General features: G+C 42.8%; 1 protein-coding gene across 1 annotated transcript in view; it reads right to left on the bottom strand.

The window, feature by feature from the left end:
• The window catches only part of AHRR (aryl hydrocarbon receptor repressor), a 63725-nt gene that overhangs the window by 39351 nt on the left and 11697 nt on the right, over positions 1-12677 (bottom strand). The window contains exon 3 of the mRNA XM_083473201.1: positions 6830-7011. Within this exon, the coding sequence (XP_083329327.1) occupies positions 6830-7011 (182 nt within the window). The remainder of the gene's footprint in view (positions 1-6829; positions 7012-12677) is intronic.

A 12677-nucleotide genomic window follows, 5' to 3' on the forward strand; every position in this document is an offset into this window, starting at 1 on the left:
CAGGTTTAAACAGTCCAAAAAAGATCCCCCTTCTTCTCCTGCTACCGAAGGGGGGGTTCAACGATTTTAAATGGTGAAAACCAATCCTTTAAAAGTGATTTTCTAAGCTCTAGTGTACGTTATCTTTGCTTTCTTCTGACTACAAGGAAACGGAAGGCTGACTTCCTGTTTAGACCTTCCCGTTTCAGTACCAAATTAAGGTGCATTTTTAAGTCCAATTCCTTTCTAATCGCCAGTTCTTATTTGAAGTCCAATTGTTCAATGTTTAAGTACTCACGGGTGATTATTTTAGATGCCAAATTGTCCCAGGAGAAAGGCAGCGCTCTCCGGCAACGGCTATGTGGCTTCGCTCCACTGAAAAAGCAGTTGACTCACAGCACCGCGCCACTTCCCCCTCTTCGCTTCGGAGCCCGTTAGTGGGTTCCTTTGCGGGTTGGGGGACGCTAAGGGTGCCCGCCGAGTCCCAAGGTCACAGGCTTCATCCGCCTGTGATTTCTGAAAGGGTCCCCGCTTCGCCACAGCGGAAAGGACCCGTTTCATGCGGAGCTGGTCCCTCCGGTTCAGAGGGAGTCCGCCATTGCCGATGGCGCCACCCCGGAAGTCTCAACATGTATACTTAATGCCAATAACCTCGAAGAAGAGAATAAAGTTAAAGCATATTGGTTTTTCTTTTCATTTGTTGAGGGGGGAAGTTATGTTTTTGCAACTACTATATCACATTCAACCAGCTTAAGTTTCATTGTCTTGATTTTGTCCCTAACATAACATTTCTTCTCTGTACACCAAACAAGGAAGCAAAACTATCAATACAATAAGGGCTCATTAATCTATTCTCTCATTTTCTTGAAGAGGTCTTCAACTGAACTTTACCAAAAAAATTAAAGAAATTCTGAGGCAACGTGCAGGGCATGCTTCATGTTTTGCTCATGTGTAAATTGCCATTCTGAAAACCTGTTGCCAGATCATGAAACTCTGGAAAATTATCTTTAAAATGATATAGAACACCTTAAGTATATAGTAGGCCTGCAACACACATGGGGTTACATTCCAGGGATCACGCTTAAAAGCCAACATTATCTTTCCTGGAACCCCCCTCCATCTCCACCCCCTTTCAATTATTTTAATTTTTTGCCCCATGTGTAAAGCTAAATGCTCACAAGTTAAATGTGCATGAGTTGCAGGCTTACGGTATATGAAAATTAAAATTGTGTCTGTAACATGACATTTTCATGGAATTTACCAAACACACAAAAAGCAAAAAACGATTAAAAAATTATCACAAACCTTTAGCTCGTCCCACTAATTTAATCAGGTGATTAATCAACAATCTAATGTTTTAAGCCCTAGTATCTAGTAAAGAGAAGGTAAAAGTAAAGGGACCCCTGACAGTTAAGTCCAGTTGCGTATTGTCCAGACAGTTTTCCCAGGTCATGTGGCCAGCATAACTAAGCTGCTTCTAGCACAGCGGAACACCGAAACCAGAGCAGCGCACGAAAACGCCGTTTACCTTCCCACCAGAGCAGTATCTATTTATCTACTTGCACTGCTTTTGAACTGCTAGGTTGGCAGGAGCTGGGACCGAGCAAGAGGAGCTCACCCCATCGTGGGGATTCGAACCACTGAGCCAAGAGGCTCAGTGGTTTAGACCACAGCGCCACCCGTCCCAAGGAGAAAACTTTAACCAAAAACCCTCCTTGCTTCCATTCTGCAACCAATCTTTTCTCTTCATGTGGAGACCTCAGAGGAAAAGACTAGGGCTAGCTAAGACTTCCTTCCAAGCAGCAGTGAGAGGAGTCTGCCCTTGGCCAAGTGCACAGTTTGGTACCAGTTTGGGACCAAGGTATTTGAGGAACACCTTCTTCCACATGAATCTGCTCACCTGTTGAGATCAGCAATGGAAGTTCTGTGCAATGTTCAGAAGCTGCCAAGAGGTTCAGCCAGTGCTGAAGTGAAACAGGGTTTTCTCAATGGTGACACCTAGGAATTGCAATCCTCTTCCCCCAGGACACCCATCAGGACCTCATTTTACAGACATTCTGAAGTTCAGCGAAAATGGTTTTGTTTGGAGTAGGTTTTTTAAAAAAATATATTCAGGTTTGCTGCTTCGCTTCTGCGGTTTTGGTTTTTCCTGCCAAGTTTTGATTTTATATGCATGTTAATTTTGAAGACTTTTGGTGAAAACGGCATATAACCATATAAACATAAAGAGATGAATTGGCCGCTAGGTAGAGAAGAAGGTAACAGGGAGGCACTGCTGTTCATCCCCACTTCTGTGCATTATTATCTGTTTATCCCAAAACAGTTGCTGTCTCAGATCAGTCCTGGTTTTAATTAATAGATATATACATGCACCTTAACAAGAATTCTGGAAATACACCTGCCAGGACACGAACCTTTAAAAATTAAATTGCATTAGCAAAGGACTGAGGATGAGATAGCCAGTACTATTGGTTGGAAAGGTGAATGATCTTGGATGGTTAAGGAATATTGATATTGGATGCAGTTTGTAATGATTCAATGGAGCATCCTCTAATTGTTTACTATTTTGTAGGCAGCAGGAGATAATTTTGTGCATGGCAACATTGCACATATTGTTGTAATTACGTAAGCCTGACGTGTAAGGTTTCTACACATAAGTCAACATTGGCATACTTCAACTTCTATTGAAAATATTTTCAGATGGTGAAACACCAGACACTTTGTTAACAAAATATTCTGAATTGTTTCTAAATCTGCAAGATGCCTCATCATGCACATCAATGAACATTTGATTTAAATTATACAGTGCGCCAAAACGTAGCTCATTCCAACATTCAAGACAGTAAAGTTCTGTTTGTTCTGAAACAAAATCGTTGGCTTATTTTTTAATTGCAAGATCGTTGCTTATGGAGAACTATAGTCTGCCTCTGTATGTGCTATCACCAGCTCTTGCTAATAGATTGCAGGTGGAACGGGGAGTTGTACAGTTTATTGGATTTAGAAAATCCTGTTGGCACCCTTGCCTATGCTTGTCCAATGTTGAGGACATCAACCACCTACCACCTCCATGAGTATACAATCTCTGGACCTTAATAAAGGCCCAAGCAGAAGACGCCAAAGAAAAAAGAAGAAAACAAAGAAGAGAGATGACAACAAAAAAGAAAGAAAAAGAGAAAAGGAGAAAGAGAAGCAGGAATACGAAGATAGAGAGAGAGTAAAGAAGAAAAAGAAACAATAAAGAAATATAAAAGGACCTCTGATTTTCCATCTGCAAGTTACGTAAAAAAGTGGGGGGTATTTCTAACATTCAGTCCATGGTAATATCCATCTTCTCCACTTTCTGTTAAACAATATTTCTTTTACGTAAATGTGTCTCGAATTCATTCCCACTCAAGTCCAAGAGGGATTCCCAAATTGCCGTTGTTGTTGTTGTTATAATTATTATTATTGGTCAACTGTGCTTTTTGTTTAATATCAACTTTAACTCCATTAATTCCCACCACAATTCCTCCATACTGAGTACTAGTAAATTCTTTTGTCCATTTCTATGTTAAAATCTCTCTACAGTGATCACATATTGGAATAATATTCCACAATTCTTTTCTTGTTATATATCCTTTAGTTTATGCCCAGTTCCATATATTCAAATTCCATTTCCTTTCATGCTTCCATTCCCTGTACTGTTTAACATAGTATTCCGATCTCCTCCTCTAGAACTATCCACTTACGTTTCTTCCATCCTTTTTCCATACATATTAGTAGCATCATTCTATGAATTTGCTCCAAATCGTATGCAGAATACTTTCTCTCTGCTAGAACTGAAGAAAGGCCAGGACGGAAGTTTTTCCAAAGATTTTTCTCACTCTCAACATCATCGATAGTATTAATGCCATATCCAGATGACCATTTATGGTTTTATCTTCCCCTTCTCCTCCACGCCTCTGTATGAAAGGCATTTCCATTTCACCATCTGCTTTCTCCAATTTTGCTGTTTCATCGTCCAGTCCTGTCACGTTTTCATCAATTTTGTCTGAAGCCTCTAAGTAATCTCCAGTTCCATTTTCTATTTCATCTCTCTCTGATTCATTTTCTTTCCCCCTTTCATCAAACATTAATCCAGTCATTTTTAGTTGTTCAGCCATCAACTATTGAACAATACCAACAGTCACTGGAAGATCCAAAGGTACATTTGCCACACTGGATGCAGACAAAGAAATATCTCTAAGTTGTATTTTTCCTTCCCCAAAAATGTTTAAGAAAAAGAGAGTGAGGACCTTATACTCACAACGGGTTCTTACGTAGTGTTTGGGTGAGATGTTGGTTCCTCAGCTCACCACCTTGTTTTAGCCCCTGACTAAGCTCCCAGGCGCAGACAGCAGAAAACGGCTTTGATCAAAGCATTTGAGGTCTTTATCTCAGAGCGCTTTGATAATCAGACGTTCAGTCTGATTACCATCAATCACATAATTGTCCAGGACCTTCCCAATAAATTTCACCTTATGCTTCTCCCCCAACTATCCCATCCCCTGCCATTTCTCCTTACTCTGGTCATGTTAACTTTGTTGGACTACAACTCCCATCATCCCTAGCTACCAGGACCAGTGGTCAAAGATTATAGGGGTTGTGGTCTAACAACATCTGGGGACCCAGGTTTAAGAAAGGCTGAACTAACTCCATGGCTGTTGATTCATTACTATCTGACAAGAACTGTCTAACTCTACAAAGCCTTTGGTCTAGGGTACCCAGGGCCAGCCCAAGACAATTTGGCACCTGAGGCAAGCCTCAAAATGGTGCCCTGCTGTCAGGGAAGAAGGTGGGAGTGAACATCTGCATCAGAAATGAAGGAGGAATAAAGCTCTACATTGGGAACAAGGGTAGGAGAGACCAGTTGTGGCTCCTATTTGCCAAGTGGTGGCAGTGGATGGGAGCAGCCGAGGAGGCGGCAGATCCAACCTCCAAGGAACACGCTGCAGCTATTCTGGCTTCTGCTGCCTGAGGAGGTTGCCTCCCCTTTCCTCATGGGTGGGCCGGCCCTGAGGACAGCTATCAGGATGTGTGCATGTGTACATGCCACTGCTTGTTTTGTTTGCAATGCGGTTTTTAAATTTGTTTTTTAAGCAACTGTATTAGTTAACTGTGAGGTTTTTAAAATTTGAATTATGCTTATCTTATTTTCCGATATAATTTTGTAACAGGTTGTAAGGCACTTTTGTCTAAAAGTTCTCAAAAAGCAACTTAGAAATGTGAATATTAATATAAAAACCAAACAAACCTCTGTGTGTACTGTGCTTCTTCAAACAGACACACACACACGCTCCATACCGCAGGTTGTTGCTCACATTATCAAGTGCTCTCACTTACAAACTTTAATAAGAGGACACAAACATATATAGCACTTCCAAGTATTCAAAGCACTTCACATTCATTTTACAGCAGCGTGATCTTTACAGGAACCTTTTAGTACAGGGCACGATGATCCCTCTGTCCACACTGCACGGCTTTTATAAAAAATCTGCCCAGTTTCAGTTTTGCACGTTGTTATTCAGCAGCCACAGATTATCAAATCTCGGCATAATAATATGAAATATGCATGACCTGCAATCATGCAGCCACTTTGCTCTTCCTTTCGTGCAAGTGGCAAAGCAAGCCAGGAAACCTCAGTAACCATAACTTCCTGTTATGTCTGAACCAGAAACTGTGGTTAATGTCTTCTAAGCAAGCTAAGATTGAGAGGCAAACTTTAAACCATGGTTTCATACTTTGGGCTTGTTTGAAAGCTATTCATCGTTGTTCCCCAATTCCGATGCGGCAGGAAGTTAACTGCAGCTCCCGGCCTTGTTTTGCAGCATGTGAGTGCCTGTAGTCACGCATATCGTGGCTCATTACCTACTTATTTAACCAAGATTTAATTGTTCAGATGCAGCTAGCCTTGCACAATGCAATGCTATGCACATCTAATCAGAAGTATGAATTCAGTGGTATTAAACACACTCTATACAAATAATTCCTCCATGACACTGGAAGCTACAGCCCAGGATAGCTGGTAGGATGATGGAAAGGGCAGAGGGCAAGGCAGCGAACATCCGGCTGAGCGAAGGGTAGGCAAAGCCAGAGGTCACAAGAAGCAAAGCCTGTAAGGCCTGGGCATCCCATTTCTGGGGGTGTCACAGCAAATGCTCCAAAAATGTCAACAAGCATACTACATCATCATCACCATACATTTTTGTTTATACCCTGCCCTCCCCGGTTCAGAAACCAGGCTCAGGGTGGCTAACAACAAATTTAAAACACCTTAAAACACTTAATTATAAAAGCAGCATAAAATACGGTATAAAAACATGAATAACAATAAAAATCAAAAATCAATTAGATAATCACTAGGACTAGCTGGCTGAATTGGTCCTACTTGGGCCAGCGAGGAGACCAGGGGAGAATTAGCTGTGGGGTCTCAGAGCGGGTGATCTTCATAAAAGGGGAGGGGGAGGGAAGAGAAGGGAAATAAAAGATCAGGCTGAATTCAAATTAAAGGCTAGGCGGAATAGCTCTGTCTTACAGGCCCTGCGGAAAGAGGTTAAATACTGAAGAGCCCTGGTCTCCTGGGACAGAGCATTCCACCAGGTCGGAGCCATCACTGAGAAGGCCCTGGTGGAGGATAGTCTGACTTTCTTATGGCCCGGGACCTAACTATTCATGGACCTTAAGGTCCTCTGCGGGGCAGACCAGGAGAGGCGATTCCATAGATACAAGGTCCACTCTTCCTGGTAGAGGTCTGGGTAGACATGGTCTCTGAGAACTTGTTGCAATGTTCCCTCAGATACCAAGAAAAGATTATTACGACTTGAAGCCTTACCTTGAAAGAAGCTTTTGACTCTAAGGTAACTGACGCTGAGACGCAAGACGGAGAGTTTGTCCAGTTTAGCTATTATGTCCGGTGGGAAAGGCAGAAGACTGGCCAGGTGATCTAACTCAGCATTCAAGCGATCTCTGTGTCTCTTTGAAGGATTAGACTTCCCATTCCCATGCACGGGCCTCCTGTTCGGGGAGAAAATGTGCTATGAAAAACCCACCGTCTTAAGCCTGGAGTGCCAGTTCTCTCGACCCAAACATTTCCACAGAAAAATCACCAATTTTGAAAGCGGTGTTAAACTGATGCTTAACTGGCAAAAATTCTCCCTGCTACCTTTATGTGTACCATCATCTCCCACTTCTTGTGTCACCAAATCCTTTCACAAACCCCTTCACTGCTCCCAGTCCCCAGTTTCTGTAGCTTCCAACAGAGATATTCCATATCATAGAATCATAGAATCATAGAATCATAGAGTTGGAAGAGACCACAAGGGCCATCAAGTCCAACCCCCTGCCAAGCAGGAAACACCATCAGAGCACTCCTGACATATGGTTGTCAAGCCTCTGCTTAAAGACCTCCAAAGTAGGAGACTCCACCACACTCCTTGGCAGCAAATTCCACTGTCAAACAGCTCTTACTGTCAGGAAGTTCTTCCTAATGTTTAGGTGGAATCTTCTTTCTTGTAGTTTGGATCCATTGCTCCGTGTCCGCTTCTCTGGAGCAGCAGAAGACAACCTTTCTCCCTCCTCTATGTGACATCCTTTTATATATTTGAACATGGCTATCATATCACCCCTTAACCTCCTCTTCTCCAGGCTAAACATGCCCAGCTCCCTTAGCCGTTCCTCATAAGGCATCGTTTCCAGGCCTTTGACTATTTTGGTTGCCCTCCTCTGGACACGTTCCAGTTTGTCAGTGTCCTTCTTGAACTGTGGTGCCCAGAACTGGACACAGTACTCCAGGTGAGGTCTGACCAGAGCAGAATACAGTGGCACTATTACTTCCCTTGATCTAGATGCTATACTCCTATTGATGCAGCCCAGAATTGCATTGGCTTTTTTAGCTGCCGCGTCACACTGTTGGCTCATGTCAAGTTTGTGGTCAACCAAGACTCCTAGATCCTTTTCACATGTACTGCTCTCACGCCAGGTGTCACCCATCTTGTATTTGTGCCTCTCATATATAAAGTGATCCTTTTTTTTACCTTGTGTATTTGAATTTTCTTAATATTTTGTACGCTTGTTGAATGATCAAAACTAAGTTTAAATCTAATTTTTTTTATCTCATCCTGTTTTTGAGTTATGAGGGTTTGAAATTTCCAAAAAGAGAGAGACAATTTTGGCCTTGCCAGATTACACAACAGCCATAAAAACTCAGCCCAGAATTTCAAAACTAAATATACTGATCTCTTCAGAACTTCATGGGCTTTAATATGATAGGTCACATGATGTGCTTACTTTAAATTTTAAAGTTACACAATTTAGAATTTTAAAAAGTGATTTAAAAAAATGATTAAAAATGTCCAAATTTTGTATTGATTATTTAATATTTCTAAGGACTACCCTCAAAATTTCATCTTGGGATCTCAATGGGATCACATTTAAGAAAGATATTTTGAATATGCATGTCTGCTTTATTGGGTTCTGTTTAGGATAAATGGGTCTTCTTGGAGTAAAATATAACAGAATAAACAAGACATCAAACTACAGTATCAGTTACTTCAGGCATTTCTTTAGAAAGTTATTCAATTAAAAGTAATAATAATAATAATAATAGTTTATTATTTATACCCCACCCATCTGGCTGGGTTTCCCAAGCCACTCTGGGAGGCTCCCAACAGAATATTAAAACAGAATAAAACATCAAACATTAAAAACATCCCTATCTGAAAAGCTAGTCAGGCTTTTCTTTTTAAAATGTGTCCCAAAGTAGAGTGATAGCTTGCTGTTGCATGATAGAATTAACACTTTGCAATAATTCTTGGTTAGTACTTCATTTCATGAAGTCTGAAAATAGTCCAGTAACTTGGATTGAGTGTTGCTGTACAGTATGAGGGAACCAGATCTTCTCAACAGCGCTGAGATAAATGATGTAGAACATAATAACTTTATGAGTTTAGACAACCACTATTCTATTCTTAACTACACTCTGACACCTAAAAGAATCTTACAGTAAAGTACGCCTTGGGTTAATAAAAGATATGTATTTGCAAAATTCAGACCCAAGCTGCAAAAGCTTTGTTAGTGGCTGAAGCATAGACTGAATTCTTTAAAAATTGAGTTAGCCTCAAAATCCTTATACATTTTAAAGATAATGATAGAGAAATACTTGTGTTAAAGGAACAAGAAGAAAAGTATGGAGAAAACCTAGACTACGCTCTTACACCAATTTAAAGTCTGGAGTGTACCTTTAATACACAGGACACTAAGAGAAATTGTTCGCTCTATTGCCTTAAAGCAGACTGAAGCTGTTCTCTTCGTGGGGCATTTCCTCACATCAGCACAATTTCAATTAATTACTGTTTGATGGAGCAGGGAATGTCTTTCCCCAGCCTACGCAATGGTTTTCACACTGTAAGGTAAAGGTAAAGGGACCCCTGACCATTAGATCCAGTCGTGGCCGACTCTGGGGTTGCGGCGCTCATCTCGCTTTATTGGCCGAGGGAGCTGGCGTACAGCTTCTGGGTCATGTGGCCAGCATGACTAAGCCGCTTCTGGCAAACCAGAGCAGCACACTGTTAACGGAAAAATCCAAGGACTCCCTTGGACAAAAACAAAGACACCAACCAGGATAACTTGGAGCAAAACAGCAGCTTGTAGGCTTGGCCTTTACTGAACTGTTGCAACAGGGTGTTCCCCTCACTTGCAGGAGAGAGAAAGGACACAGAAAAATGGTGTGCAAGGACTTATAAAGACTTTTGAAATTCCCATCCTCTAGGTCAAGCCCACCCCCAGAAGCATCATGCATACATCACAGAAAGGAGGGGTTGAGGGAGGAGTTGTGGTGGTAACCTGAGTGTCCTGTCACCTGGCTGGTTCCCCCTTTCCCCCTCCCCATGAGTACTTTCCAGGTGACAGAGGGGAGTTTGCAGAGGGAAGATCTGATCATTGTCCTTTGTTCCAGTCTGTGCTGAATCCACTCCCATATGCAAGTTCTTTGTGATCTTGATGGTCTTCTGTCTGGGATCATCAGGGATGGCATAGCAACTGGGCAGGGCTCCTGTGTATGTGCTGGTATGCTCAAGGGATTATGGCTGCCCTGTATCAAACCTTCCCCATTTTGTAGTCCTTCCTTCATGGAGTAAAATAAAAGTGGAACAGTGCAAATCCGATGTATGGTTGATTTTCTATTAATTTATAACAGAAGCGCAGCGTATGTAGTGTGTGAGTGTGTGTGAAGTTTGTACAAACTGAATTATAGGGGGGGGGGCGGGTTTCCTGCTACAGCACGGAAACGCCGTTTACCTTCCCCTCGGAGCAGTACCTATTTATCTACTTGCACTTTTTTGTGCTTTCGAAGTGCTAGGTTGGCAGGAGCAGGGACCGAGCAACGGGAGCTCACCCTGTTGCAGGGATTCAAACCACCGACCTTCTGATCGGCAAGTCCTAGGCTCTGTGGTTTAACCCACAGCACCACCCGCGTCCTTTCACACTGTAGCTAGAAACAACTTAGGAACTGCTTAAGAACTCTAATTGGTGTGAAGTTGGTTGGTGAAACAACACATCAGATGGTAGTATTTTGTAACAAAGTACAGAATACATATGCATTTTGAGTAAGCCATATGAACACAAATGGAAAACTCAGCATTGGAAACACAGTGAGTGCAAAGCAAATGGGAGTGTGGACACAGCCTATGTTGTCTGCAGTCAAGCAGTGGTTTTTCATTTTATTTTATTTTACGATTTTATTTATTGCATTTATATCCCACACTTCTCTCCATGGAGCTCAAGGTGGCTTAGATCAGGGGTTTGCAAGGTTTACCTCGCCTGGGCTGGTTCACTCCAGTGGAGATCGCTCCATGGGCTGGATTTTCAGCTCCGCGGAAGCAAGGCCCCGCTCCGTGCTGTGTTGGTTTAGCGCAGCGAGTGGGTGGCTTGGTTCAGGGGCGGCTTGTGGGCCGCAGGTTGCTGACCCCTGGCTTAGATGCTTCTCCCGCTGCTCATTTTATTTCCACAACAGCTCTGTGAGGTAGGCTAGGCTAAGAGGCAGTCACTGACTCAAGGTCACCCAGCGAGCGTCGTGGTCCAGTGGGGATTCGAACCCTGGTCTCCCAAGCTGTAGTCCCAGCACTGTAACCACTGCACCACACGGGTGCTTATTTATTTAATTACAGGTGCATGGACAGAACAACGGTCACTGGAAACACAGGCCATGAGCAGAGGCTGAGACTTTCATGATATCCGGGACGACTTTGTCAATCCGTGGGTAGGAAAAATCCATGCCAAACTTCTGAGCATCGGAATTTCCCCAGCGGACTCCTTAAAGATGAACTTACGCTCAGCCAAAAGACTTATTGAGCAAAGATTAGCAGACATTGAAAATCAACACAACCTCGCCGGGGGTGGGGGTGTCTGCTCCCCCAGGTATCACGGAATAACCCCACCACTTGGCCTTCCATCATACATGTCATCTCTTTCATCTGTACCACACCGACTTGCATTTATTCGTGCAAGGTTCAATGTCCTTCCATCGAACCTGCTGAGCCACAGATTTTCCAAGGGTTTGGTGTCTCCGCTATGCGTGTGTGACGGGAAAACTGTTGATTCTCTCCCACATATAATGTTCAACTGCCCCCTACATAGCATAGCCAGGACTAAATTCCTGGGTCCTGCTTTACTGCGCTTGGTTGGCAGGCCTGTTGAGTCACACGCCGCACTACTTTTGCAGGATACAGATCCTTCTGTAACTCTGCAGGTGGCGAGATTCCTGAACGCGGTTATCTCACACACAAAAACCACTAAAACAACAACAACAACATCAAAACTAATCGGACAGTTATGATGAGTGTGCATGTCGGATCTCGTTTTCAGTTTTCCTTTTTCTGGGATCCGTCCCTTGGAGCTCTCCGGGCCCCAAGCTGTTATTTGGCTCTGCTCAATGACCCACCCTTGCATCGTGGTGTTCACCTTCTGGTGTCGAATATATCGGTTTTTATGCCTCTGTGCTTTTATGTTTGTACATATTTTATGGGCTAATAGCCGTAAATAAATAAATAATATAATAATAATTTCATGATATCCATGAAAATGGATGCCACTTCCCTGCGCTGTAGCAATACTGATGCCAATGAGATCTTTCTTCTAAGCCTCACTGCAGCACATGCAGGGTGTGTTTGCGCCTTGCAGTTGCAGTGTGGGGATAGGTCAAACCAGGGGTAGGCAACATAAGGCCCAGGGGCTGGATGTGGCCCAATCGCCTTCTCAATCTGGCCCGCAGACGGTCCGGGAATCAGTGTGTTTTTACATGAGTAGAATGTGTGCTTTTATTTAAAGTGCATCTCTGGGTTATTTGTGGGGCATAGGAATTTGTTCATATTTTTTTTCAAAATATAGTCCGGTCCACCACATGGTCTGAGGGACGGTGGACTGGCTGGGTTAAACTGGGTTAAACTCCCTTCCCCACACTCTACATTCCCAATGAATATTGCTCCCCCACGCCTACAAATAAAGAAAAACCACAACCACAACAACAAATAGATTAAAAGGAACTCAATTGGTGACATCCTGTGTAGTTTGGCTCTGTAATGACACTGCCCAAAGGATCTTGGTGAGGCGCACAGAATTTTGTCCACCCCTCAGAGAACTTCTGTTCATAGAGTTGAAGGAATTTCAGTTAAATCTGCTTAAGTGTA

The sequence above is a fragment of the Podarcis liolepis genome (assembly GCF_965112155.1).
Source record: "Podarcis liolepis genome assembly, chromosome: 13".
Taxonomy (NCBI): domain Eukaryota; kingdom Metazoa; phylum Chordata; class Lepidosauria; order Squamata; family Lacertidae; genus Podarcis; species Podarcis liolepis.